Source organism: Corticium candelabrum, chromosome 15 (assembly GCF_963422355.1).
Source record: "Corticium candelabrum chromosome 15, ooCorCand1.1, whole genome shotgun sequence".
In the NCBI taxonomy this organism is placed as follows: domain Eukaryota; kingdom Metazoa; phylum Porifera; class Homoscleromorpha; order Homosclerophorida; family Plakinidae; genus Corticium; species Corticium candelabrum.
In genome coordinates this window covers 3,789,320-3,816,819 of record NC_085099.1, presented here as the reverse complement: position 1 = coordinate 3,816,819, position 27,500 = coordinate 3,789,320, and the positions used below count along the sequence as shown (strand labels likewise).

Genomic DNA, 27,500 nt, shown 5'->3' with positions numbered 1-27,500 from the left:
AAGATATCATTACGTCAAGAGATGGACAAGGTTAGCTGACATGGAATCTAAGGAACTATTTCATGCAGACAGTTACATGTGGTAGTGTGCCGCTCTTTTTGGGGGGGATTGCCAATAGCCTGTAATAGCGTTGATTTTTTATTCAATACATGTATGGACAGACAGACAGACAGACAGACAGACAGACAGACAACCAGATAGACAGACAGACAGACAACCAGATAGACAGACAGACAGACAGACAATACAGCTGCAGGAAGACTTCAGCTCTCAGGGGACAGTCATAAACGTTTAGAGACTGGGACCATAGGTTCCTTCTGTATAGTCATAATGTGTATGTGTGGTTGGTGCGTATCTAGTGTGCATTGTAGTTTTTACCAGCCTTCATGTATGTACTAGATGTAATGGGCACCTAGATTAGCTATTGCTTTGGTGCTATAGTGAAGAATATGTGTATTGACAGACAGACAGACAGACAGGTTGACAGACAGACAGACAAGTTGACAGATAGACAGACAGACAGATAGATAGGACAGACAGACAGACAGACAGACAGACATTTAGAGACTGGAACCATAGGTCCCTTCTGTCTAGTCATAATGTGTATGTGTGATTGGTGCGTATCTAGTGTGCATTGTAGTTTTTACCTTCATGTATGTACTAGATGTAATGGGCACCTAGATTAGCTATTGCTTTGGTGCTATAGTTCATTTATGAAAAATATGTGTATTGACAGGCAGGCAGACAGACAGACAGACAGACAGACAGACAGACAGACAGACAGACAGACAGGTTGATGGAAGGAAAGACAGACACACGGGTTGGCAGACAGATAGACAGATAGACAGACAGACAGAAAGATAGACAGACACACATAGTATAGAGTAACACAGACAGACAGACAACAGACACACAGTAAGATTCAAAGGAACGAATTGAATTCTGATTTGTGGCAAGTTAGGCTACATACAATCAGTTCTTTACGTTACATTTTATATTTGATTGTTTTACAAAAGTTGTTGACAACAGAAATTGTAGTTTTCTTGACATTTTTCTTGTAGCTTGAACAGAGAATCGATAAATTAAGCAAAGAAAGGAGATCAGCAGTAGAAGAACGAGACAATGCAGTGAAACAGTCGCAACAGTCTCAAGAAGAGGCAGTCGAGGTTTACTAATTTATATCAAATCACCAGACATCACATACGTAACTTTGTGTGCACTAGCTGCGGCAGCTTTATCAGAAGACGGTGCTTGAGTTGGAAATGGAACGACAACATCACCAGGCAGAAATGGCAGAGTACAAACAGGTTTGTCGGGTGTTTTGTGTTGATGTCTTTGTGTCACCGCGAACGACCCTCGTGCTACCGTGTTTGATTCTAAGGTATTGCTCTGTGTTCTAGATGTGTCAGCAACTAGACGAGAGAAACCAGCAAGCACAGGACGATTTGAAACAAGAGCTATTGGAAGTGAAGGTCGATATCCTGGCTGTTTGTGTTTGTATTCTTTGCTCTTGTTGCTTGCATCTTGTTTTTGTTTAATATATGTTGTATATAGCTTTTATTCTTTCTCCAACTATGTATACAAATCTGCCAGTGTTAACAGAATGAGTATTGTGGATGGATTACGTAGCGGTAGCATGTAGTACATACAGTGTTCTGATGACTTGAGTCTTCAGGAAGGGGTGAAACAGTGAAGTGTTTTCTAAATGCTTATGTAGATCACTAGATTACAGCCTCTGTTTAACATTCAAGTGAGACTGCTATGCATACACTTGTACTGTACTAGAGTTATATGCATTGTGTTGTACCGATATGCTTTTGTGTTGTAGTCTTTCTTTGGTTTTTAGTTTAATTTTTTTTGTTTTTCTTATTTGTGTACCATTAATTTATAGACATGAGTGTTATGCTTTAGTTTACGATTTATGTTACTGTCACTTGTCATTCATACATATTACTGTGTTTGAGGTATTCTCTGTTTGTTGTTTATCCACTTGTTGTGTCTGAACTTGGCATTGCGTGTACTACTCTGCTTGTCTCACTCTTATTCTATTCAATCTAATTGTGGCAACTGTATGAATTTTGTCTCGTGTTGTTGCAGGCTAGAATGGGAAATCATGTGTCTGATGCTACAGGTGAAACAGAGGGTGACGGCAACGCCACAAGTTCCACTGTTGTTCCATCAATGCTCAGCTCCGAGCAGCGTTTGCGTGAACTGGAGATGGAACTCGCGCACTACAAGTTGCAGTTAGTGGAATCCGAGTGTCGAGCTGGGGACTTGGAGCGTAAGCTAAAGGCCTCCTCAAGTCCTGCTGCTAGCACTAAGAAAGGATTTCTCAGTAAACTGAAGAGTTTCAATTCTTGAATTTCAGGAATGAAATATTGTTTAGATATGCTAATCCACTGTACTGTGCTGTTACATTGAGGGTGCACTACAAATTGTACAGTGAGCAGTAGGGAAGTGAGTACAAAGTATCTGAGAAATTTCTCTAAAGGGAAGAGGGAAGACGGAAGACGTACTACACTCTTCCCTTGGTTATTGAAATGATGACAGTGTATGTATATTCTCGTAAGAAAATGATTCATATCATCACATTACCATTGAAGCTAATACTTGTGTACGGAGTTGTATGAATGAACAGAGCACTCAACGCTGTTAATTAATTTATCCGGGATGGCGCACGTGCCAGTCACGTGTTAGATTGGCTTTTGCTCAATTAATTAAAAGATTAGATGTTAGTTACTAATTTAATTAGTTAATTACTTAAGTTAACAAATTAATTAAACGTATTAATCTTTTAAAAACAATCGTCCATTAAATCTAAAAATTGTTTAGACGTTCTATCAGTAAATAGAATAATACAATTGTTTAGACGTCTTATCAGTAAATAGAATATTAAAATTGTTTATAGAATATATTGTAATAAAAATTTATAAAATTTTGCATATATTGCAATAAAAGCGTCAAAGAGTCAAACACAACAATTCTTTTAATTACAACCCATCATCCAAGAAGTTTCTTTCCCTGAATCACGTGGTACGAACTAAGTCTTGCGCTTGCGCCGTAAGTATACGAGCACTGTGCTGAAATGACAACTCCCGAATTTCTAGACTTGAGTAAGATAAAAGGCGCCATCGCTGATGTCAGAAAGGACTCATCCTCAACGAACTGGTGAGTGCATACATTATTTGTCCGTTTCGTGTGTCTATTCCCTCTAAAACGGACCGACTCAAGGGCGTGTTCTTCCCGGAGGCGACACCGACACTCAGACGTAGATGAAAAATCATAATCCCATGGTGTCGGTCGACGCCGCGACGGACACTCGACTTTCTCGTCCCAGCGTCGACTGCACGACAGTTTGCATGTGTGGCTTGTGTTGTCTTGATGTTTGTCTGTGTGTGTCGGATGCAGCAGTGCCGCAAGGTTCTTGTGTGACCTTCACACACCACTGCCGTCTCGCTTATAGTTCGACTGCTGTGTGTATACCTAGACACAGACATTCGTTGTATTGGTATCTGGTGGAAGTCGTTTTCCCTCCAGGCTCTTTTTCCCCGAGATGCTAGTATGTCTATACCCTAGGAGCTGTTGCACGTGATAGCCGACTTGGAGTCGGACATCGAATGTTAGGTGTTGCAGCATTACTGTAACGGCAGATGTTCTTTCTTGGACACTAGACATGATTACAATGCGGTCGGTTTATGTTTGATATTTGGTGTACATGTCTGGTTGTGTGTGTGAGCTGTGCAGAGATGACGGGGTATGATTGGTATGCACATACTGGAGGATTTTTGTGGACTTGCGTGTTTGTCTGTCACTGTGCGATTCTGGGGGGAGTAACATTCGTTTGTGTTAGTTGATATGGGGTGGCAGAAAATTGAGTTGAGTCAAAATATGCTGAGACATAAACAGCAGTTGCTTGTTTCTGCTTCACCTTAGATTAACCACAGGAATTTATGTGGAAGTTTCGAAGGCACGTGATGCAATAGTAATGTGATGATGCTCATGGTTGTGGTTAATTCATTTGCTCGCTTCCACACACACACACACACACACGCACACACACACATACACACACACACACACTGACACACACACACACACACACACACACACACACACACACACACACACACACACACTGTTTGATAGACGTTTGTGTTACATGATGTAGTAGTTGTAGGAAGGTATTTTGCAGAGGACTATGTTATGGTAATATATTTGATCACATAGTTTAATTAATTGATGTAAATGATTGTCATTAAACGATTTTTGTATTTGAATTGCTAAACTTCGAAGTCATTGAAACTGAAACCAGTGTTGTTGACATGGTAGTCTCATTACAAGGGGTGTGTGTGTAGGTTGTGACTGGTTGTGTTATTTTGAGGTTGTGACCTTGTTGTATTGGTTGTGAATATTGCATTCCAATGTGACTATCATTATGTAACTGCTGTTTAAACTACAGGGTACTAATTGGTCATTCTGGGAGTGATCCCCTGAAAGTCGCGCTTATTGCTAGTGGAAGTGGCGGTCCTAGTGAGTTAGCCAGTCACGTTCAAGACGATCAGTTTATGTATGGATTAAGTGAGTGTCACTTGTTTTCTACGTTTGATGGCACGAAAGCCGATTGTCAACCATATTAGTTCGCTTGGAGGAAACTATTGACATGAGCACAACTGTCAAGTTCGTTTATATTCATTGGCTTGGAGAGGACGTGCCATTTGCAAAAAAGGGTCGTTTTGGAGTAGTACACGGAAGTATCCGCGAGCAATTCCAAGTACTACATGCTTGATTCGTGTCTTTCGTTGTGATCATGGTTACGTGATGTTGTGAGGTTCGAATGTGTGTTTAGCCATTCCATGGAGACGTTGAAACAGGCAATAGAGATGATCTTGAGGAGTCAAATTTAATGACTATTATTCAAGAATCAAGGTGTGTAGGAGGTTAGTGTTACTAGATTACTGCTGACTGTCTTTTGTGTGTAGTGGAACGAAGAGCAAAGTGTTGGAGAAGGGACAAGCTGAAAACCGGCAGGTAATGTGTTGTTAGGATGCCAGAGTGTGCACTAAGGTTCAGGCCTTATTGAGTTTTGGTCAGACACAAGGCATAACAGTCAGACAATCCAACATATACGTACTTATAATAGCAAATAAAATAAATAAACCAGAAGTGCTAACCTAAGCAATGTCAACGCTTACTACGGCTTCATCAGCTACCGATCCATCGACTGTCAGAGCGACTTCAGCTAACAGCACCTCTTGTTGACGTTGTGATGGATGCCTGTCTTCCTCAAACGAAGCCATAGAGCGAACAAAACTATCAGTATTGCTGTCTGCAAATAGTGCGCCATTGCTCTTCTAGGACTGTTGCAAAAAGGTGTGTCAGTTCCATCAGTTGTATGCAGCAGTTCCTGCTTCTTGGACGGAATTGTCAGAATCAGTTCGAACAGTTTTAGAACGAAATTGAATCTGTTCCTACAAATGGGATGTTCTGCGGTTTCGAATGATATGAAGGTCGTCTCTCCAGAACATGGCGTAGTGAAGTTAGCATCCAAATCAACACAAATAAAGAGTAGTTTGTAGTAGACTTACCTTACGTAACTTGTTCTGATTTGCAGTGTGCAATACCACTGCTAACGTATGCTATTTAGTCTATTACGTAGTGTGGTTTGCCCTCTTCCAAATGAAAGTGTTTGGATTTCATGTGCAGTGATGCTGTGAATGCACAGGTTAGTTTGCATTTTTGAAGAATTCCTGATGCGACAAAACAGTGCCACATGCACAGTGAGGGGAGGCGTGTGGTCTCTCGCCTGACAGCATCCAGTCTGGTTACATAGCAACATCAGAGAACCACGTACAGAAAGCCACGCGTGTTTGCTGGCAGTTACGTGGAACAACTTCCAATTGCCCATACTACACTGTGAACAGAATTTGTCACAGAAAGATTTGAGTCTCGCATGCTGTTTGGTCGGACATGATGTCTGTTTCAAATCTAGGCGATCGGAAAAGAGTCAAAAAACATCCGATGTCTGCCTATTATTTCGCACTCTGGCTGATGCTATTGATTTCTAACGTTTGTTGTCACTGTATCATGTTCTGCATGATTGGTGTGTGTTTTTCTTTGCAAACAGATTGAGGTTTGTCTTTTGTTAGCATTGAGTTACTGCTCGTTTTTTCTAATGTTTGCCAAGCTGCTCCTTTGCGTATTTTGTCTGTGTGCTCGATGCTATCTCCATATCTGTGTGTTGCATACTTTCTCTATTATCTTAAATTAAACTGCATATGTTTGTGAACTGGGTCTGTTTATCTTTGGTACAGTAGTGACTAAGTCCCAGTCTTTTTTCCATTTTGTATCAGGTGTGTCTTTAATATGGTGTTTTTATTACATTCGTCTGTCTTACATTCCATGTCCTGCCTGTGCTGGCTTGTCTCGTTTTGTCAACCATCATCCTGTCCTCATCTGCTTGCACATTGCATCTACTTATTGCACAACGTTTGTACTACTCGTCTGCTTTAGTGTTGATCTTACATGCTGAATTAAATGGCCACTGCAGTGCAAAATCATAATATATTGTATCAACTGAATTAAAAGGTCTGCCAATGTGACACCAAAAAATAGAACTAGATTTTTCGAAAACACTGAAGAATAGGAGTCCTTGCAATTTACTTCCGCCCTTGTATAGTACTGTACTTCCGGCAAAGGGTGGAGTAAGGTGCTGACGTCAATGGAGAGACACCTTCTTTCACCCATATGTGTGAGATACAGGCACCAGTGTATGGCAGCAGGCTGCTGCAGTACAAATAAATCTGGAGTCAGCGTGTTTCAATTTCCCAAAATCCACAACTATGCAAAAGGTGGGAAACCCAAATCCGTCTTAGCAGAGATGCCTGGAAAGGCGTGACGAAGTATACTGTTGTACGCAGCCTTCACGTGGAAGACTGCTTTGAGATGGAGCCAGACCTGTTTGAAAGTTTTGTACTTGCCAGCAAGAAGACCGAACTGAAGTTAGATGTCATTCCAACTATTTCAAGTGAACTACGGCATCAGCAACCAGTGCTATCTCCACAACTCAGCCGTCCAAAAAAAAAGAGGCTCACTTTCGAGAAACAAGCGAGAGATCGGGTAAGGATGCAATTTGCACGGGCATCGGTGTGCTGAACTGGGGCATCTTGGATTCACTTCTAGATGTTGCAAGAAGAAGCATTGTCTGCAGATCACGAGAAACCTAGTAGTGCATCATTGGTTGTCATCCAAGAAACTCTTAAAACGATCGCAGAAAGAGATCACCAAGTAGGAATTTTGTAAGCACACTGTAATAAGTTTACAGCAACAGTTCATATAACTAGTAGACTCCACAAAAACGTAGCTATTCAAGTTGACATCAGAAATTGCAATCGAAAGGTAAGCATGGCTTTCTTGTAGGTTAGAATTTGTAAGGCCGCCCAACACGTGATTTCCGCGTTTACGGCTCAAGCTCTAGATCAGACATTCTCTCACTGGCTTCATCAGGGTTTTCAGGCGATGACGACTCGTCGGATGAGGAGCTACCGCCAGACGGCTCGAACCTGTAGGGTAGTACAGCCGCATTTCCTGCCTCGTCAGATTTGAAGCCTCAGAGAAACCCTGAGCCGCAAATTTTCCCATCTTGACGAATTTGAAGAGAAGAGGTCCACAGAAGTGTTGTCAGTACTACTCTCATCGAAGCAGGACATTGCACTTCAGCTGGAGAATCAGACGCCGTGCGGATTGATATGCACTCACATTACAGCGTCCCTCCAATGACATAACAGTGGCACATGCCTCATTGCTGGAAGTTGGAGAGCAGAAGTAACTTGCAAGGACTCTTATTCTCTTGTAGTGCTAGTAAATCGAATTCAATTTATTGGTGTCAGCACTGGCAGATCTTTTAGTTTAGTTGATAAATTAAATTATGATTTTGTACTGCAGTGGCCCTTTAAGAACACAGCTAATGAGTCGAGAACCAGATTACATATCTCTGTGTCACGTTACCTTCCCTTGCTTTTCAAGTATTTCTTGCTTATTAACATTGACACGCTGTCTGTATTGTTTACATGCTAAAATCTTTGTGAAGTATCAATATTTGTGATGTGAATTTCTTAGACTTTTGATGTTACTAGGAGCGTTCATTTACTGCCGGTGGTGGAGCTGCCGGAAGAAACAGCAAACCGGTCGGGTCTGGCACTCGTTTTATTGGCGTTCAAGGAGCAGCAAGAACAGGAGGATGTCGGGTTATCGTGAAGCAATTATGTATGTGGAAGTATCAAGTCTTACGATCTTTTTAGCTATGAAGTTTTCTGATGAGGTGAAAAGTGCTATTGCTGGTATTCGAGATGATGGGACAGACGCAAACTGGTATATTGCTTGCTTGATGTACATGTCATTCACTAGCTTCTGTAGGCTACACCAAGAGCATGTCGTTGCATAGTCTCACGTAGCCAGATCCTACCCATCCCCCCTTCGTCATACTTCTGGGCGAGAAAGGAAGTATAACGCGGCAGAAAGGGTCTGGTTACACGAGACTAGTTGTTGCATCCCAGTGGGCAAACTCACTCATTTGTGATTCTGTTTGTGTGGTTATTATTGCTCACTTCTGTATTGGTTTGTGGAAAACTCGGAGCAAATTTATCTTTCCCCAATCAGTTTCGTGTATACAAATAGCTCACGTGAGCTTATGTAACACCGGCTGCCGACTGCTCCTTCCACCGATCGTAGACAGGATTGACGCGGATGCTACCGCCCCTACAAATTTGTCGTAACTCCTGGTGGCAAAGCTGGCAAGGGTGGTGAACAGTATATTGCCAGCTGGGTGCTCCCACCCCACCAATTGCTTTGCCCCACCAGTCGCTTTGCCCCACCAGTCGCTTTGCCCCACCAGTCGCTTTGCCCCACCAGTTGCTTCACCCCACCAGTCGCTACGCCCCACCAGTCGCTTTCTCCATCAGTCGCTTCTCCATCAGTCGCTTCTCGCCCTAGAGCCTTCGTTTTAAAATCGGCACAGTATAGGAGTCACGAGACGTTACGTGCAAACGAGGTTGGGGAAAGGTAAAGTTTATCCGAAGACTCAACGGCAGATGTGGAGGCTCTGACTGTTGCAGTATTGTGTTATAGCCATGAATGCCATTTCGTGTTGCTTAGGTTTATATTTTTGTAATGTGATGCCTTCCTTGGCTTGTAACAGAAATGTGGACAAGGTAGCATTAGGTTTCATTATTGCACATTAATTAACCGGCATCTAATACATGTAGTAGTCAAATCCAAAACTGCACATTGGCAATGATTGCGGCAGTAGTGGATTGTGTATCTTAGTGTTAGGAGTGAACCTTTAGTTTGTGTTACCTGGCTATCTGATTTGATTAATCGAAGTGATACTTGAAGGTATGCCACACGATCAGATAATGTTACCTGCTATGAGTACTAAGAGAATGTGAATAAAGTCTCACTACACTTTTTTGTTGTAGACCTATTAGCTCTCATCAATTAGACTATTTGGATTTCTTTATCTTCTGTGTAGGCGACTTTAGCATTTTGATCTGTCAGTCAGCATAATCTTTGACACGAGAGACTCGTCGACTTGCACAATGATATAGGGGCAGTTTTGCAGTCTACTGCACTACTAATCATCGTACCTAGTTAGAGTGATATTAGACTAAGCAGAGTCTGTCAGCTGCACTGGTTAGCAAGTTGCTATTTTAGTTGCCCTTCATACAAATTTGTAGTCATGAGTTAGTAGTGTGTAATGTCAAGGTCAAATTGATTGTAGTTGAGAAAAGTTGCATTACATTGGATGATTGTCTGATGTTGTGTTGGTTAGGTGTGCTGCCGGCTACGAAGATGGCGATGTCAAGAAAGCCGTTGTTCTTCTGGGATCTGGCAACGAAGGTCTACCCGCGATTAAAGACTTGCTGAAACCTGATATTGCTTTGTATGCTTTGTTGCGAGTGGTCAGTACTGAACAGTCGGGTTGTGAATGCTGGCCAGCATATGTCTAGTTGTTGTTGTTGTGTTGTGTTTGGTTAGACTGATGTTGTTGATGAGATAAGTACAGTCAAGTTTGTTTTCATTCAGTGGGTGGGAGAGGAAGTCAAGCCTATGGCTAAGGCTAAGATCAGCACACACAAGGCAGAGATCGGGAATGTTTTTGTATCCTTGATGATGTGCTGTCTGCTCGTCTTGATTGTTTAGGAATGGCTGTCTGTGTAGGTAGCAGGAGTTTGTTTGGTGTGTGTGTGTGTGTGTGTGTGTGTGTGTGTGTGTGTGTGTGTGTGTGTGTGTGTGTGTGTGTGTGTGTGTGTGTGTGTGTGTGTGTGTGTGTGTGTGTGTGTGTGTGTGTGTGTGTGTGTGTGTGTGTGTGTGTGTGTGTGTGTGTGTGTGTGTGTGTGTGTGTGTGTGTGTGTGTGTGTGTGTGTGTGTGTGTGTGTGTGTGTGTGTGTGTGTGTGTGTGTGTGTGTGTGTGTGTGTGTGTGTGTGTGTGTGTGTGTGTGTGTGTGTGTGTGTGTGTGTGTGTGTGTGTGTGTGTGTGTGTGTGTGTGTGTGTGTGTGTGTGTGTGTGTGTGTGTGTGTGTGTGTGTGTGTGTGTGTGTGTGTGTGTGTGTGTGTGTGTGTGTGTGTGTGTGTGTGTGTGTGTGTGTGTGTGTGTGTGTGTGTGTGTGTGTGTGTGTGTGTGTGTGTGTGTGTGTGTGTGTGTGTGTGTGTGTGTGTGTGTGTGTGTGTGTGTGTGTGTGTGTGTGTGTGTGTGTGTGTGTGTGTGTGTGTGTGTGTGTGTGTGTGTGTGTGTGTGTGTGTGTGTGTGTGTGTGTGTGTGTGTGTGTGTGTGTGTGTGTGTGTGTGTGTGTGTGTTAACAAAATACACTATGTAGCACATTGTTCAGTGTGTTTCCTTTACTGACTGTCAGCTGCCAGCTCACGTGTCAGTGTTTGCTACATCTTCTAGTGACATCACTGAGCGAGAGATCATGGGCAAGGTACAGAGTGCCAGTGGTTCAAAGAGTCATGTCAAATGAGTGGCAATTCACTTGACGTACAGTTTTGCCTAATATTATGCATGGTGGCAGAAATAATGCCAAAGTGATGTTTGAATGTAGAGCTAGAGTAATTTCTTCTGCTTGGCACAGGAAACTCAAAGTAAATGATGGACTTAACTGCGTGTGGTCACGTAACTTGTACGTTAACGCGCGCGGAGGAGTTCCGCGTTGAGATTGTCTAATGAATGGAAAGTATACGTGTACATGTACTTACACGTATCATTGAACATAACGTGCGTTAATTGATGACGTAATTAAATCGTTGAGCATGCGTAGAATGTAGGGGACGTCAGTTAGTGTATCTAGGCGGTGGTGAGCACAGAAAGGTTGGCTACGATGTCGTCACAGTTGGGTAACTGATGCTCTTCGTTTGATCTCGTTGGCGCCATTGATTGACGCCCAGATCCTACCGCGCCTAGCCGTTGCCTCTTTTTCGTTTGCGAGTTGTTTTGTGTGGTGGCGTGTTATTGTTTGTTTTTTGTGTGTAGAAATGAATGAAGAATTTATGAAAGCGGTGGAGAGAGGTGATAGTATAACATATATAACGTGTCTTTTGAATATGGGAGTTGATATCAATACACATGATGAATATGGGGTATGTGTTGTGATTTATATATTATGTGTGTATTGGATGTTGAAATGAACTGCACGTCTCAAAATAGAACACTCTTCTGATACAAGCGTGTTTGAATAAGAACAAGGAAATGGTGGAGTTTCTGCTCACTAAATCAGCAGATGTTAATGGGGCTGGTGAGGTGAGTTGATTGAGTGTGTGAAAGTGTGATGTGTTGTTGATAAGATGATAGATATCAACTAGATGTAACAATCTAATCCAACAATCAACGTTTTCGTTTCTTCTTGCTCGTCAAGAGGCAGCAGTGTTGACTTGTGACTGGCTGAAGCAGCCATTGCATGCAGAGATGAATAATCTTGTTGGTTTTTATTTCATTCAACTTGGACTGTTGGAGAATACTTTTGCAGTAGTTATTCATAATTGTCTTATCAGGTCGTCTTCATTTTCTATTTTCTTTTCTCGTGCAGCATGTGTACAGTGTGATGGAGGAATAATGATAATAATACATTCTTGTGTATGCAGAAGGGGTGGACGGCTTTGATTGTAGCAGTACTGCTTGGATGTGATGATATTGTGGAGGTGTTATTGAACGTCAAAGATGTTAATGTGATGAAGAAAGATGATGTGAGTTTGAGTATTGAGAGGTTGAGTTGATATTGTGGTGTCTGTTGTGCATGGGTTGAGTTGATATTGTGGTGTCTGTTGTGCATGTATTAAACATATTTGTGAGTGTAATGCATTCATTTTGCTATTGTTTATGTTTGTGTGTTGATCATTCTATTGAATGTCTCATTGTGTGTGTTGACTGGAATGTCTGCTACTATCTTGAACTTGACTTATCAGTTTCTTGTTTACTCAGGGGGGAATGACAGCCATACATCATGCTGCAATGTGGAATCACGTGATCATTGTAGAGAGACTTTTGTCTTGTTCTGTTCCTGCTGATATCAATGATAATATTGGTTGTACACCACTGTGTTGGGCTGCCTGTCTTGGTCATGTGTGTTGTGTTGATGTTCTCCTAAAACATGGAGCGAGTCCCAAACATAAGAGGTGATGCGTTCAATATCCTTCAGTCAATAATATTACTAACGTGATGTTATTGTGGGATAGTGAGTTGTTAGGATCACCACTGGAGATTGCCAAGGAAAAGGGTCACAGTGATGTGGTTGAGATGATGAAAGAAGCCATAAGATGTAAGTGATGTGCTGCTTTTCATCTTCTCACTTCTTTTCCTCTCAACATTTGGGTTGAGGTGATGTGTCTGCTTGTTTTATTGTGTGTTTTGTGTCTATGTGTCTGTCCTTTTGTCAATTAAATCAGTTAATGAGTTAATAATATTCTACTGTTGTCTTCTCTTCTACATATCTGGGTGTCTATTTGTTTGCACAAACATTTATGTGAGTTGTGGTTTGCTGGTCTTGTCTTACCTTTCTAGCTGTGTGTATTTGTTTTGTTTTGTTTTGTTTTGTTTGTTTGTTCACGTGATTGTTTATTTGCTTTTCTATGTTTTTCTGTCTGTTTGTTTATTGTGTGTGTGTGTGTGTGTGTGTGTGTGTGTGTGTGTGTGTGTGTGTGTGTGTGTGTGTGTGTGTGTGTGTGTGTGTGTGTGTGTGTGTGTGTGTGTAAGTGATATTCTTGTTTGCCATCTAAGACTGGATGGTCTGTGCCCCTTTTGATCATTCCAATTTTTGCATTTCAATGCTGCTAAAATTGCAAATGTCTCAAATGTTGTAATGTACATTTGATTTTTTACAAACCGTAAAACCAAAAATTTGCAATTTTGGTTGAGCGGTGGTGATTCTATTGTTTGATAAGGACATTGTTTAACTGTTGGAATTTTATCTTATTGTCAATTGTTAGATTTAGTGTTTACACAAACTGAAAATTGCAACAGTGGCAGTACCATTTGATCATTCTAATTTTGTAATCTAACATCTTGCTCAACATCTCGGTCAACATTTAAAGTGAGAAAATTTGCCGTAGCCGCTGTTGCCTGAACTGTTTCATACTGCCCTTGTACTATAAGTATTAATAAAGTTGTCTTAGACACACCACCGTTCATGACCATGCAGCTATAGGGAAGGGCAAAGAAAGTAACGTAAGACAAATTTATGAATTTACGAAACAAACAATTGCCTATCTAAATAAAAGAAGGCTAGACGTACATGACAATAACGGTCATTTCAGTACCTTGATAGACTACCATGGAAATGACTTGTGGCGATTGCTCATCAAACTTTATTAATACAACTAGCACCTACACCCAGTACTTATAGTACATGGGTAGTGTGAAACAGTTCAGGCAAGGCCGCTGTGGAAAATTTTCTCACTTTATATGTTGGCCAGGATGTTGAGCAAGATGTTAGGTTACAAAATTAGAATGATCAAAAGGTACACCACTGCCACTGTTGCAATTTTCAATTTGTGTAAATATTAAAATCTGACAATTGACAATAAGATACATTTCTAAAAGTTGAACAACGTCCTTATCAAACTATAGAATCACCGCTCAACCAAAATTGCAAATTTTTGCTTTTATGGTTTGTAAAAAATCAAATGTACACTAAAGCATTTGAGACATTTGCAATTTTTAACAGCATTGAAATGCAAAAATTGGAATGATCAAAAGGGGCACAGACCCTGGACACATTGTGTTCGCTTGTCTGTACGCTAGCATCATGTTTATTGGACATTTCAAGTGACTTTCTTCTTCTCTTACAGTGACATCTCATCCTTATGTGGAGGGTCGCATGTCTGTCATGAGACATCAATACCAACAGACAGTAATGTCACTCTCTCATTTCTAGTTGTCTGTCTCACAAGTTGGGTTTGTGTTGCATAGATTGCTCAACAGGAGAGTGAGATTATGCGTCTCAGAACGGCAACAGCTGATACAGTATGACGAGCACACACACACACACACACACACACACACACACACACACACACACACACACACACGCACACACACACAACTTTGTCTTTCGATTTAGTTTGACTTCAGCCCTACATTGGATCCCTGAAATTTTGACATCAACAGATGAGATACATTCACACGTTCATTTTCAATGTGAGAAGTGGGAGCAGAGTCAGTTGTAAGGACCCTCATTGAGAAATTAACCTGCTGTAGATCTACTCTACTGTTAATCAGTTGAATGTAACATAGAACTCAGTAGAATACAACTCGTATACACAATGCAATGGAAATCTACTTCATTAAAATGTACAATACAGCATGAGTAGTTGCAATAATACCAACTCAACTGTTTCATCCATCAATTATATCAAATACAACAACAACACCACCTGTTGTTGCTTATGTTTATTATTTATTATTGTGTGCTCAACCAGATCAGTCTGGTTTGTAAGGTCTCTTGTAAGCACCAGAGACAAATTCTGCCTCAGAGGTGCTTAGAATCATGGCTGTCTAACAGAAGACATGACTTTACGTAGGATCCGACTGGATCCAAGAAGTACTGTTTTCTGTAAGTGCTGCAGGTTGTGATGACCTGAAATAATGTCCAGCCACCATGCAATACCTGCGTGCACTGTGCCCAACGCTCCCAACACCACTGGAACAACCAGTGTCCAACACTGCCACATGCGGCTTACCTCCACCAGCAAGTCACTGTATGTCGTCAACTTCTCAGCATGTTTCCTGGCAATGTTACCATTAGCAGGACAGCTGATATCAATAAGAAGACAAGTGTTTGTCTTCTTAATTCTGAAACAGATGTCTGGACGATTGGCACCGATCTTCCTAGCAGTAGGGATGGTTGTATCCCACATCATAGTGATGTCGTCCATCTCCACAAGCCTATCAGGATAATGCCAGTACCATCTGCTCTCCACTAGAACACCAAAATGACGACAAATGTCCCAGTGGATAATGGCTGGAGGCCACCTGATTGTGTCGATCAGTGTAGTCCATCGGTGCCAAGTCACTACAGCCCGCCACAATGTGGTCAACTGTTTCCAGACGTACACTGCACAAGCGGCGAGTGGGACTGACTTCTCGATGCAGTATGTTGCGCTCATAATACCTAGTCCGAAGAGCTTGGTCTTGAGCAGTAACAACCAGTCCCTCAGTTGCAGTAGGAAGATTCGATGACTTTAGCCATCTGTAGGTCTCTTTCATGTCCACAGGTTGTGTCTCAGTGAGACGGCGATACTGACCATGCATATCTAGGTTTTCTGCTCCAGGACTGTACACGAAGAGAACCGCTGCACGTATGGAAATGTTTCGCATCTGTCTGAGGTGCTTGTTCGAAGACACCACCAGACAGTACCGGTAGTGCAAACCCGTTGATGGCCTGAATCTTGTTCCGACCATACAACTCAGTCTGGAGAACCATCTTCACTCTACGAAAGTACTCACCACGGAAAGTCTCCCACATAGTGCTGTGCTGGATACTGTTACTCTCGTCCACACCCAAATACTTGTAGACTTTACCCGGTTCCAGACGGTTGATGGTGTCCGTTTTGCCTACCTTCACCCCAGAATTGTGTCCAGAGAGCCTGCCATTGACAAAACTTCATCTGGATGTCATCAGAGAAGGTACGAACCGTGTGCAACAACCTTTCAGCTGATCAGGATTCTTGCTATACAGCTTAAGATCATCCATGTAAAGTAGATGACTGGCAAGTTGACGTTTGGCTCGTGTGCTCCAGTGCTCGATCATCCAATAGCTGTAACCAGTTCTGCGTAACTCTTCGCTGAGGGGGTTAAGAGCCCTACAGAAGAGAAGAGGAGATAATGAAATCACCTTGGAAAATATTTTGCCTGATCCGCATGAGCTTTGTCTTGATTATTTATTATTTATTATGATGTTCATTATGCAGTATGTATAACTGTATTTCCTCTAACATTATTTACTCATTTTTTGGTGTCAACACGTGTACCATGGTCAGATATTCTACAGGGAATTCCTTTTGTCCTTGAGATCGCACCGTCCTCACCTAGGAATCAATAGTTGCACTACACAACAGCAAAACAATATGATGGCAGTAGCAACTTGTGGTCGTGAAAAAATTGCCTTATCATTGCTAAACGGTCGTCTTCGAGTGGATGTTCGTCTAATCAAGATGAATACTGGCGAATATTCCAGCCAGACAACTATCACAACAGACATCAAATGACAAGTAATCAGTTACAACTATTTCAAACAATCAAACTTGGTGTGGAGACTGAAGAGGTGAGCACTCGAAATAAGAAATGCAGTATAACGTTAACACTCTTGGGCAGTTTTTCACCTTTACTACAGGGTTGGATGGCACATCGTTAATAGCAGAAAATAACAGAACCCTATAAGTCAGGCTACGTCATCATACTAATTACACCGAAAAGGCAATAGTGTTGCACCACTACATACCAGCATTGGCTTTTACTCTCACTAAGACTTAATACATTACTCAGCATGTGCACCATGTACAGTGTAATGAGACTTCTTTTGTGGCACTTGCTGAGTTAAATGTGAAGCAGGTGAGGTGGTGAATTCACACGTACAGAAATATTTCTAGTTGAAATTTGTGATTTGAACAAATGATGAAACCAAGACTTTGTGTAGTGTTTGTAAAGATGAAATAAGTTATGAGGTAATACTAAAAAATACAAGCAACTAGAAATTGAAGAGTCACTTAGTATCTGTTGGTATGTGCCAATACTTGGTCTACAAAGTATCAATATTGGTAAAGAGTGGTATTAGTGCAACACTAGAATGAAGTACCAGAAAGGTTGTGTGGCACATTGCAGTAGTAGCTACTTACTTGAGAGATCGAAGCATTTGATATGTAGGTCCCAAGTCTGTTGGTCGTTGGCATAGCGGCATAATGGCTACTTCTATCTGTTCCATAAAACAAAACGTTTCTCTGATATAAACAATGTCTCACACAGTCGTCACATGTTTGCTAGTAGCTACAGAAATACTTTAGTACATGTAGTACCCTCATAGCTAGTCAAACCATTGAACTCTAAGCCTAGAAGTAGACTTGCGTACCTATACTCGAGTAGAGATTGATCAAACATTTGCTATGAGAGTCAACAAAATGCCAAGCTACCAATTCCCAAGCAAACACGACATTGACCACACTGCAATAAATCAAATGATTGGATGTTCACTTGATGTACAGTTTTGCCTGGTATTGTGCATGCGCATGGTGGCAGAAATGTAGAGCTAGAGTAATTTCTTCTACTTGGCACAAAAAACTCTCACTCAAAGTAAGTAATAGTCTCGCGTAGCCAGACCCCTTTCCGCCGCGGCCTCCCCGGCGAATTTCGCCGGGGAGGCCGCGGCGGAAAGGGGTCTGGCTACGCGCGACTAAGAAAGTAATGGACTAAACTGCTTGTGGTCACGTGACTTGTACGTTAATGCGCGTGAAAGATTTTGGATCGTATAATTTGATGACGTAATTAAATTGTTGAGCATGCGTAGAATGTACAGAACGTCGGAGACTTCTCTACTCAGTTGATGTGTCTACTGTGGGCGGTGAGCACAGAAAGGTTGGCTGCGATGTTGTCACTGTTGGGTAACTGATGCTCTTCGTTTGATTTCGTTGGCGCCATTGATTGACGCGTGTGCGTAGTTCTAGCTGTTACAATTATCTCTTTTTTCGTTTGCGAGTTGTTTGTGTGGTGGAGTATTATTGTTTGTTTGTTGTGTAGAAATGGAGAAAGAATTGTGTGAAGCGGTGGAGAGAGGTGATATTCCATTAGTAACGGGTTTTTTGGAATTGGATGTTGATGTTAATACGCGTGATGAGCATGGGGTATGTGTTGTGAGTTCTAATGTGTGTATTGGATGTTGAAATGAACTGCACGTCGTTTGATCTCAAAATAGGACACTCTTCTGATACAAGCGTGTTTGTATAATCAGAAGGAAATAGTTCAGTTTCTGCTCACTAAATCAGCAGATGTTAATGTGACTGGCTGGGTGAGTTGATTGAGTGTGTGAAAGTGTGATGTGTTGTTGATATGATGATAGATATCAACTAGATGTAACAATCTAATCCAACAATCAACGTTTTCGTTTCTTCTTGCTGGTCAAGAGGCAGCAGTGTTGACTTGTGACTGGCTGAAGCAGCCATTGCATGCAGAGATGAATAATCTTGTTGGTTTTTATTTCATTCAACTTCACCATTGTCACTACCATCTAACCATACTTTCAATCTAAACATGATTTCATGTCCCACTGCTCTCTACTAACTATAAACATGTTTTAGTGTGAAAGCCAAACTCTCAAGTGTGATGCAGACGTTTAACAAAAGTAGTTTTATTTAAATGGTTATTGATATTAATTTATTAAATCTGTGCTGGATGATGATTTGGGTTACTGCTTGTGATCTCGTCCATGTTGCTGTGCTGTCTTGATGGCCTTAGATGGTCTGTAGAGAGGAAGGTGTGGATTAGTAATTTGAGGTTGGAATGAATGTTTGGCTTGATATACTGTACATGCAGACAGCAATTTTTATTTTTATCAAATTTGTGGCTTAACAGAGACGTTTATCTTGTATCAATGATTTAAGTGTTTTGGTAAGACAAGGTTTTGTGTCAGTGGGGAGACGCTAAGCGGAGATCAAGTTGTGACATGAGGAAATAGGATTTTTATATTTTAGTTGAGATGTTAGACGTTGTACTTGTACGACTGCTTTCTAATTGATCTTGAGCAGTCAGCTTTGACAAATCTTGTGACAAATTTGCAAGGAATGACGTTTGACATACAGAAATTTAAAATTGCAGACAATCAAGGAAGGTGGAGATAGCCAACATGTCTAAATAGGTTTGCAGTAATTAATTGTTTTGGTTGGTGAGTTTTGGTTTAGCATGGAGGGGATGGTGGAATAATGATTATAATAATACATTCTTGTGTGTGCAGTGGGGACAGACGGCTTTGATAAGAGCAGCAGTGTATGGGTTTTACGACATCATTGACATATTATTGAAGACCAAAGATATTAATGTGATGAAGAAAGATGATGTGAGTTTGAGTATTGAGAGGTTGAGTTGATATTGTGGTGTCTGTTGTGCATGTATTAAACATATTTGTGAGTGTAATGCATTCATTTTGCTATTGTTTGTGTTTGTGTGTTGATCATTCTATTGAATGTCTCATTGTGTGTGTTGAATGGAATGTCTGTTGCTTTAATATATTTTGACATAAACACTCTCTCACTATCTTATCAGTTTCTTGTTTACTCAGGAGGGAATGACAGCCATACATTGGGCTGCACTGAAAAATCACATGACCATTTTAGAGAGACTTTTGTCTTGTTCTGTTCCTGTTGATATCAATGATAATGATGGTCGTACACCACTGTTGTTTGCTGCCTGTTGTTGTCATGTGTGTTGTGTTGATGTTCTTCTAAAACATGGAGCGAGTCCCCAACATAAGAAGTGATGCATTCAATATCCTTCAGTCAATAATATTACTAACGTGATGTCATTGTGGGATAGTGAGAGGTATGGATCACCACTGGAGGTTGCCAGGCAATTAGGTCACAGTAATGTGATTGAGATGATGGAAGAAGCCATAAGATGTAAGTGAAAGAAACAATTAATTTGTGTTTTTGTTTTTTCTTCTTTTGATTTAATGTGATGATTTTGGTGTGAGGTTAGATTGATATTGTTGAATGATTTGCTTGTTATCTTGTCTGTCAAGCTATTGTAGTGATGTGCTGCTTTTCATCTTCTCACTTCTTTTCCTCTCAACATTTGTTGGAGGTGATGTGTCCTCTTGTTTTATTGTGTGTTTTGTGTCTCTGTGTCTGTCCATTTGTCAATTAAATCAGTTAATGAGTTAATATTATTTTACTGTTGTCTTCTTCTCTACATATCTGGGTGTCTATTTGTTTGCACAAACATTTATGTGAGTTGTGGTTTACTGGTCTTGGCTTAGCTTTCTATCTGTGTGTATTTATTTGTTTTGTTTTGTTTGTTTGTTCACGTGATTGTCTATTACATTTAGTGTGTGTGTGTGTGTGTGTGTGTGTGTGTGTGTGTGTGTGTGTGTGTGTGTGTCAGGTGATATTTTGTTAGCCATCTAAGACTGGACACATTGTATTAACTTGCTTGTCTGTACAGTAGCATCATGTTTATTGGACATTTCGAGTAACTATTTTCTTCCCTTACAGTGACATCTCATCCTTATGTGGAGGGTCGCATGTCTGTCATGAGACATCAATACCAACAGACAGTAATGCGACTTTCTCATTTTTTGTTGTCTGTTTCACAAGTTGGGTTTGTGTTGCATAGATTGCTGAACAGCAGAGTGAGATTATGCGTCTCAGAACGGCAGCAGCTGATACAGTATGACAAGCACACACACACACACACACACACACACACACACACACACACACACACACACACACACGTGATAGTTTGCTTAGCATTTGTTTGTTTTTGATTAAGACAAAACATAACGTATTATAAATATTTTGTTGTCCTGCAGGTTTGTGAAGGCCACACGGTTTCTGATGAATCTTGGGTGCTGTCACAGCCACCAGGTGGTGTGTGTGTGTGTGTGTGTGTGTGTGTGTGTGTGTGTGTGTGTGTGTGTACGCATTAGACGTGGCGTTGCATGGATGAGAGCATGTGTTTATCAGGTCATAAAATGTAAATGATTTCCATTTGATCAGTAAATCTCCTGTAAGTTAGCAATACTGTCCATTAGATCCATAGTATTATGAATGACTCTAATTCTTGTGTTTTTTTTCATACAGAACTCATCATGCTTGCTGTCAGTGCTCTGGCTTGTGATCGTTGGAGTGATGTTGGTCTTGCATTAGACTACACAGTGAGTGTTCTCATCGCACACACTGCATCCATTGCTGACCCTTGCAGCAAACTGCATTTCATACTGAGAACGAAAGCCGAATCTGTTGGTGCCAGAAATGTTGTTCCTATCATCTTGTCTGCTTGCCAGCAGATTTCTATGCCAATTTGTGCTGCTGCAATAAGAGATGAGGTGGAACGTCAAGAGAGACTGAAAAACACAGAACAGTGGACAATAGAATAATTGACTTTGTCACTTATTTGTTTGCATGGCTGATCGGACCGGTATGGTTTATTGTTGATGTAGGCAAGTGATGTGTTACGTTTTGGAAGGTAGCACATCTTCCTTGTTTGTAATGCTACATGATTTCTTGCTGTTTTTACATTATAATTATGGTTATCTTAATAAAATAATTTGATGCTGTATGATGCTACACACACACACACACACACACCCACACACACACACACACCCACACACACACACACACACACACACACACACACACACACACACACACACAACTTTGTCTTTCAATTTGTTTTGACGTGAACAGATACATTCACTTGTCCATTATCAATGCACTACACGTACACCAGACAATGAAAGAAGTGGGAGTTGAGTCAGTTGTAAGGATCATCATCGAGAAACCTGCTGTAGGTCTACTCTACTGTTAAGCAGTTGAATGTAACACAGAACTCAGTAGAATACAACTCGTATACACAATGCAACGGAAATCTACCTCATTAAATGTACAATACAGCATGAGTAGTTACAATACCAACTCAACTGTTTTATCCATCAATTATCAATATACAACCACCTACCACAGATATAATGTCATCTCTACCCATTCAGTCGATTCAACAACAACATCAACAACATGTTGTTACTTATGTTTATTATTTACTATTTATTATTTATTATTTATTATGATGTTCATTATGCAGTATGTATAACTGTATTTCCTCTAACATAATTTACTCATTCTTTGGTGTCAACACGTGTACCATGGTCAGATATTCTACAGGGAATTCCTTTTGTCCTTGAGATCGCACCGTCCTCACATATGAATCAATAGTCGCACTACACAACAATAAAACAATATGATGACAGTAGCAACTTGTGGTCATGCCGAATTGCCTTATCATTGCTAAACGGTCGTCTTCGAGTGGATGTTCGTCTAACCAAGATGAATACTGGCGAATATTCCAGCCAGCCAACTATCACAAAAGACATCAAACGACAAGTAATTGATTACAATTGTCTCAAACAATCAAACCTGGTGTGGAGACTGAAGAGATTTAGGAGCACTCGAAAATAAGAAATGCAGTATAACACTCTTGGGCAGTTTTTCACCTTTTACCACAGGGTTGGATGGCATATCGTTAATAGCAGAAAATAACAGAACCCTAGAAGTCAGTCTATGTCATCATACTAATTACACTGCAGAGGCAATAGTACATAAAAGTGTTGCACCAATACATACCAGCATTGATTGGCTTTTACTCTCACTAAGACTTAATACATTACTCAGCATGTGCACTATACACAGTGTAATGAGACTTCTTTTGTGGCACTTGCTGAGTTAGATGTGAAGCAGGTGAAGTGGTGAATTCACACGTACAGAAATATTTCTAGTTGAAATTTGTGATTTGAACAAATGATGAAACCAAGACTTTGTGTAGCATTTGTAAAGATTAAATAAGTTACGAGGTAATACTAAAAAATACAAGCAACTAGAAATTGAAGAGTCACTTAGTATCTGTTGGTATGTGCCAATACTTGTCTACAAAGTATCAATATTGGTAAAGAGTGGTATTAGTGCAACACTAAAATGAAGCACCAGAAAGGCTGTGCGGCACGTTGCAGTAGTAGCTACTTACTTGAGAGATCGAAGCATTTGATATGTAGGTCCCAAGTCTGTTGGTCGTTGGCATAGCGGCATAATGGCTACTTCTATCTGTTACATAAAACAAAACGTTTCTCTGATATAAACAATGTCTCACACAGTCGCCACATGTTTGATAGTAGCCACAGAAATACATTAATACATGTGTAGTACATGTGTAGTACCCTCATAGCTAATCAAACCATAGAAATATAAGCTTAAAAGTAGACTTGCGTACCTAGACTCGAGTAGAGATTGATCAAACATTTGCTATGAGAGTCAACAAAATGCCAAGCTGCCAATTAATTCCCAAGCAAACACGACATTGACGACACTCTCACATAGTCTACAGCCAGCAGCAGCAATGTATAACATACACGTAGAACAATCTGGCAACAATTGAAATCCCAAAACTCCATTGACTAGATATGCCTATTCGCTCACTGCCACACTGCATGTATACTCACTGTATGCTGTTTAGTTTACCCAAAAAACCATGCTTGGACTATTACTTCTGTGTTGACAAGATGAATGCCATAATGTCACGTATAAAGCCAATCTCGAGTAAAAGCCACAAAATCGAAGACCTCGTGTCGCATGCAAGCCGGTTGCATGTAGAAGCCGAGCTTTTAATCAAGACTCTCACCATACATACATACATGCCCATGTGTTGGCACTTGCAAGTGTGCAGTGTTCAATGATACCGACAATAAAGACGAAGAAGAACCTGCATGGTGTAGCAACACGCTCTTGAAATCGCATCTCATGGTATAGTCATGTCGATATATCTTAACGAATCGTGCTTGTTCAAATGGCATACAAGCCTGTCTTAGTATTAGCTTGAATTCCAATTTGGCTTCTAAATAAATAGACACTATACGCGACATTACAGTCTACAAGACAAGTCAGTTATGACAAGTGATGTTTAAAGTGAGTCACCTGTTCTCATGTTTTATTGTGTGTACAGTCAGAGTTCAAAACAATTTATGAGCTCTTTCAATTAATTAAGCAAGAGCACCTCTTCACCACTGTCTAATACCCAACAAACTTAATGAACTACTCTCTTTCAATGGAGCTAATACGTTGCTATCCCACAAACTTTAGACATACTAAACGTTTAAACTATACTAAACGTGTCTATCAGCTGCTGCTTTATTAAACTAAATTAAACAACAGTGATCGTGCGTAGACTTACCTCTGTGAGATCAGCAGCTAGTCTCATTTTGCCTCTGTCTCCTAACGGACGTATCAAAGTCACATGACGAACAAACAAATCCATGGCTCTGTTAGCAACTCCTTTCAGTCTACAACAAACACGAGCTAACGTAACAGAACACGCAAGAGAACAGATGGGCAGCATCCCACCTCTCCTCCATGTATTTCTGACAATCATATTGAACGAGATGAGTCAAATGAATTCGTGAGATAAAATCCTATATAAATAATATGAAACTATACATACCATATGGGTGACTGACTATGAGACTGTAATGGCATTTATTGCAACTGACACGAGCAAAAAGACTAAGAATAATAAAAGCAGGAAAGCATGTATACCCTACTGCTTACAATGTTTTTTGACTATTAAATATTCTTTTCAAAAAATTTACCCTAAAACAGTAAGGATATTTACAAATTCCTGTGTGATATACTGCTTTTGTAGAGAGTCGACTGGCAGATAACTTTAGCCGTAGTATTGTGGTGAGTGTCATTGAAAGATAACTAGATCTTGTCACTGGACGAAAATAATTAAATCAACAAGTGACTAATATTGCACATCAACACCTCAAAAATTATGATTCAAAATATTCAAAATTATTTTGGAGCCTCAAAAAGACTTAGACTAAAGAACATTAGAAGCTGCAGCAGAATACATAATTTCACTCAATTACTTCTATGCCTGACACATGACTACCAGTCATCTAGAGTACACTGGACTTGAGCATCAGAGCATAACGAGTTGTCTTATTCATTTGCTTCTTTGATAACGTGACAAAACATTGTATTTCTATTACACGGTTTGTGTTGTTACAGTGCTGGGTTAATTAATCATTATTATGGAAATAAAAGTTACGGTTTACTTGACAACAGAAATACACACACTTGCACACGCCCCAACTGATATCTCTATTCTATCCACTAACAATCGATTTCTCTAAGGCAACTGCGACACAGTGGCATGCAATTACCTCCTCTGATTGACCGGTAGTCACATGCATCTACAGACAATACATAAAATTGCTTATAGTGTTATGGCCACATACTCTCAATTCCACAATATATGCTGAACACGGTGACTCTGGAAGCTGACTAGATGACTGAGTTGGAATGTCACTAATAAATAAATGAATTAGTCAAGTAACCAATGCTTTGTATTAGCGTTGTTGTACCCTGAAAAATCCGACTCGTGCATAGTGATCAGAATCTCTTCTATGGTAGAGGCAACCATTTCGATGATGACATCAGTGATGTGTTGCATCAAGGATGAAGCAGCCTTCACAATCAATAACATTACAGATACTCAACACAACGGTAATCGTGCAAACCTCTAATCCTGACTCGATTAACTTCCTTCCAGACTCTGAGATTGATTGTTGAGAAGCTAGTATCTGTAGAACCGGCTGTACCGATGATCACTGAGATAAAACATGAAATTTTCTGTTAACTTACTGACTGAATTTCTTCACACAAATGGTTGAGATCATTGACTACTGCAATGTTGATACGTTGAGCTGCACTTGGAGAACCAGAAACCTGTTTAGCGTCAGAACCAGTGGCAACCTGATGCAGAAATCAGACGTTCTACACACACACACACACACACACACACACACACACACACACACACACACACACACACACACACACACACATGCACACACACACACACACACACACACACACACACACACATGCACACACACACATGCATATACAGACAGACAGACAGAATGACAGACAGACAGACAGACAGAATGACAGACAGACAGACACATACATACACAGACACACAGACACAGACAGACAGACAGACAGACAAACATGCATACAGACATACAGACCAACAAAAATTGGCAGAGCAGTCGTCAGATGAATTTGGTCAACCCAATCCTCCTGAATTCTTAAATTTTTGGAGGAAAAGATTTGCAATCCAACTGCAAAGATGTAATGCCAGCGTCGTCAGAAGAATAGCATCGGCACTCTGTGCAACGAAGGATTTAAACTGGACTCTAGCAGCACCCAGTTTTTCAGCCATTAGTTGGCTGAAAGCTGGGTAGTAGCATAATTTTCTAGCTGCTATGTGTACACATATGTGTATTTTCATGTAGCTTGCGAGCTTTACTTTTTTGCCTTTTACTGACACGTATTATAGTTTGATGTTTGAAATATATGTATTGACAGACAATTTCAAGGCTTTCTTAGATTTCCGGTGGGAGCAACTTCTGTCTCGTGGCTCTACGTCATCTAGTAGAGACTTTCGTTCTTCTGATGCTAGTAACCAACACCGAGCGGCTCTCAGATTAGTCAGATGTGGTGGTGAGATCTCAAGAGCTGGTAAATTGCTGGTGAGTCAGGGTCTGGCTCCAGTTTCAGCGGAGGTTGCTGATAAACTAGCTTCCAAACATCCAGCTAGAGTAAAGGCGATTCCAACATTATCCAAATTCTGTGCGCCAATCACCCTATCTAGGTCTGCATTTTTTGCTACTGTGGCAAACCTTCCAAGAGGATCTGGCTGTGGGCCTTCTGGGTGGAAATATGAACATCTAAAAGTTTTGTCTGGTACTTCTGTGATTGCTGACAGCTTTTTCTCTGTATGTGACTTGATCGTCAAGGGGTCTTTTCCTTCAAGTGTCAGTGGATTGTTATCTGGATCAAGGCTTATAGCTTTGCCCAAGACTGGAGGAGATGTTAGGCCTATAGCCATAGGCGAGTGCTTACATCGTGTTACAGCCACAGTGATCTGTAGACAGAAAAAGGAGTCTTTTGCCACTTATTTTGAGCCAATTCAACATGGAGTGGCTGTTGAGGGAGGAACAGAGCGCCTTGTTCATCATGTGAACTTGCTTTTAGAATCCCATGATGATTGGGTTCTCCTAAAAAATCTGACATCAAAAATGCCTTTAATTCCATTGAAAGAGCTTCACTACTGCCAATGGTTGAAAAGTCATTTCCTGATATCTTTCAGCATGTACAAGGGATGTACTCAGAATACAGTCCTCTTGTTT

At 40.7% G+C, this 27,500-nt stretch overlaps 5 protein-coding genes across 9 annotated transcripts in view; 4 read left to right on the top strand and 1 right to left on the bottom strand.

Annotated features, from left to right (window-relative positions):
- LOC134190504 (rab GTPase-activating protein 1-like) overlaps nucleotides 1-2,607 on the top strand; it is an 11,735-nt gene extending 9,128 nt beyond the window's left edge. For both annotated transcript variants that reach the window (XM_062658958.1, XM_062658959.1), the window contains exons 17-21: nucleotides 1-30; nucleotides 1,062-1,166; nucleotides 1,224-1,307; nucleotides 1,401-1,472; nucleotides 2,098-2,607. The exon at nucleotides 1-30 is cut by the window's left edge and continues 81 nt beyond it. In XM_062658958.1, the coding sequence (XP_062514942.1) occupies nucleotides 1-30; nucleotides 1,062-1,166; nucleotides 1,224-1,307; nucleotides 1,401-1,472; nucleotides 2,098-2,361 (555 nt within the window). In that variant the 3' untranslated portion in view covers nucleotides 2,362-2,607. The remainder of the gene's footprint in view (nucleotides 31-1,061; nucleotides 1,167-1,223; nucleotides 1,308-1,400; nucleotides 1,473-2,097) is intronic.
- A 448-nt stretch (nucleotides 2,608-3,055) lies between these two features.
- On the top strand, nucleotides 3,056-11,153 carry LOC134190924 (uncharacterized). Its single transcript, XM_062659466.1, has 10 exons — nucleotides 3,056-3,168; nucleotides 4,460-4,578; nucleotides 4,638-4,771; nucleotides 4,847-4,926; nucleotides 4,980-5,028; nucleotides 8,133-8,238; nucleotides 8,298-8,367; nucleotides 9,827-9,956; nucleotides 10,033-10,155; nucleotides 10,908-11,153. The coding sequence occupies exons 1-10, from the start codon at nucleotides 3,086-3,088 to the stop codon at nucleotides 11,013-11,015; spliced, it is 1,002 nt and encodes a 333-aa protein (XP_062515450.1). The 5' UTR covers nucleotides 3,056-3,085; the 3' UTR covers nucleotides 11,016-11,153.
- Nucleotides 11,154-11,261: 108 nt separating this feature from the next.
- LOC134190925 (ankyrin repeat domain-containing protein 50-like) lies at nucleotides 11,262-14,903 on the top strand. 3 transcript variants are annotated; one of them, XM_062659468.1, is made up of 9 exons: nucleotides 11,262-11,362; nucleotides 11,525-11,631; nucleotides 11,699-11,791; nucleotides 12,133-12,234; nucleotides 12,470-12,663; nucleotides 12,724-12,806; nucleotides 14,335-14,396; nucleotides 14,456-14,509; nucleotides 14,607-14,903. In XM_062659468.1, the coding sequence occupies exons 2-9, from the start codon at nucleotides 11,527-11,529 to the stop codon at nucleotides 14,634-14,636; spliced, it is 723 nt and encodes a 240-aa protein (XP_062515452.1). In that variant the 5' UTR covers nucleotides 11,262-11,362; nucleotides 11,525-11,526; the 3' UTR covers nucleotides 14,637-14,903. The 3 variants fall into 3 exon arrangements, with proteins under 3 accessions (XP_062515452.1, XP_062515451.1, XP_062515453.1); XM_062659467.1 differs by having other exon boundaries at nucleotides 11,291-11,388; XM_062659469.1 differs by having other exon boundaries at nucleotides 11,291-11,388; nucleotides 14,456-14,903.
- Nucleotides 14,904-18,039: 3,136 nt separating this feature from the next.
- Nucleotides 18,040-21,802, top strand: LOC134191066 (ankyrin repeat domain-containing protein 29-like). Of its 2 annotated transcripts, none has more exons than XM_062659622.1 (10): nucleotides 18,040-18,112; nucleotides 18,275-18,378; nucleotides 18,450-18,542; nucleotides 19,485-19,586; nucleotides 19,809-20,002; nucleotides 20,063-20,145; nucleotides 20,740-20,801; nucleotides 20,861-20,914; nucleotides 21,060-21,114; nucleotides 21,331-21,802. In XM_062659622.1, exons 2-10 carry the CDS (start codon nucleotides 18,277-18,279, stop codon nucleotides 21,624-21,626), a joined length of 1,041 nt encoding a protein of 346 aa, XP_062515606.1. In that variant the 5' UTR covers nucleotides 18,040-18,112; nucleotides 18,275-18,276; the 3' UTR covers nucleotides 21,627-21,802. The 2 variants fall into 2 exon arrangements, with proteins under 2 accessions (XP_062515606.1, XP_062515607.1); XM_062659623.1 differs by lacking the exon at nucleotides 18,040-18,112 and adding an exon at nucleotides 18,171-18,187.
- Nucleotides 21,803-22,102: 300 nt separating this feature from the next.
- Nucleotides 22,103-27,500, bottom strand: part of LOC134190754 (conserved oligomeric Golgi complex subunit 5-like) — a 12,735-nt gene continuing 7,337 nt past the window's right edge. Inside the window, exons 15-24 of the mRNA XM_062659263.1 lie at nucleotides 25,945-26,055; nucleotides 25,821-25,883; nucleotides 25,665-25,768; nucleotides 25,539-25,608; nucleotides 24,640-24,707; nucleotides 24,470-24,578; nucleotides 23,270-23,346; nucleotides 22,666-22,795; nucleotides 22,527-22,606; nucleotides 22,103-22,469 (exon numbers count right to left, since the gene is read on the bottom strand). Of these exons, the coding sequence (XP_062515247.1) occupies nucleotides 22,364-22,469; nucleotides 22,527-22,606; nucleotides 22,666-22,795; nucleotides 23,270-23,346; nucleotides 24,470-24,578; nucleotides 24,640-24,707; nucleotides 25,539-25,608; nucleotides 25,665-25,768; nucleotides 25,821-25,883; nucleotides 25,945-26,055 (918 nt within the window). The 3' untranslated portion in view covers nucleotides 22,103-22,363. The remainder of the gene's footprint in view (nucleotides 22,470-22,526; nucleotides 22,607-22,665; nucleotides 22,796-23,269; nucleotides 23,347-24,469; nucleotides 24,579-24,639; nucleotides 24,708-25,538; nucleotides 25,609-25,664; nucleotides 25,769-25,820; nucleotides 25,884-25,944; nucleotides 26,056-27,500) is intronic.

What these genes read in the sequence shown, in the direction of transcription:
- LOC134191066 (XM_062659622.1), top strand. Translation starts at nt 18,277, where the DNA reads ATGGAGAAAGAATTGTGTGAAGCGGTGGAGAGAGGTGATATTCCATTA. An exon ending in GCGAGTCCCCAACATAAGAA is followed by an intron (nt 20,003 to 20,062) that starts GTGATGCATTCA and finishes ATTGTGGGATAG; the next exon opens with TGAGAGGTATGGATCACCAC. An exon ending in GAACGGCAGCAGCTGATACA is followed by an intron (nt 20,915 to 21,059) that starts GTATGACAAGCA and finishes GTTGTCCTGCAG; the next exon opens with GTTTGTGAAGGCCACACGGT.
- LOC134190925 (XM_062659467.1), top strand. An exon ending in ATGTGATGAAGAAAGATGAT is followed by an intron (nt 12,235 to 12,469) that starts GTGAGTTTGAGT and finishes TTGTTTACTCAG; the next exon opens with GGGGGAATGACAGCCATACA. An exon ending in GCGAGTCCCAAACATAAGAG is followed by an intron (nt 12,664 to 12,723) that starts GTGATGCGTTCA and finishes ATTGTGGGATAG; the next exon opens with TGAGTTGTTAGGATCACCAC.
- LOC134190924 (XM_062659466.1), top strand. Translation starts at nt 3,086, where the DNA reads ATGACAACTCCCGAATTTCTAGACTTGAGTAAGATAAAAGGCGCCATC. An exon ending in GACTCATCCTCAACGAACTG is followed by an intron (nt 3,169 to 4,459) that starts GTGAGTGCATAC and finishes TTTAAACTACAG; the next exon opens with GGTACTAATTGGTCATTCTG. An exon ending in TCAGTTTATGTATGGATTAA is followed by an intron (nt 4,579 to 4,637) that starts GTGAGTGTCACT and finishes CAACCATATTAG; the next exon opens with TTCGCTTGGAGGAAACTATT.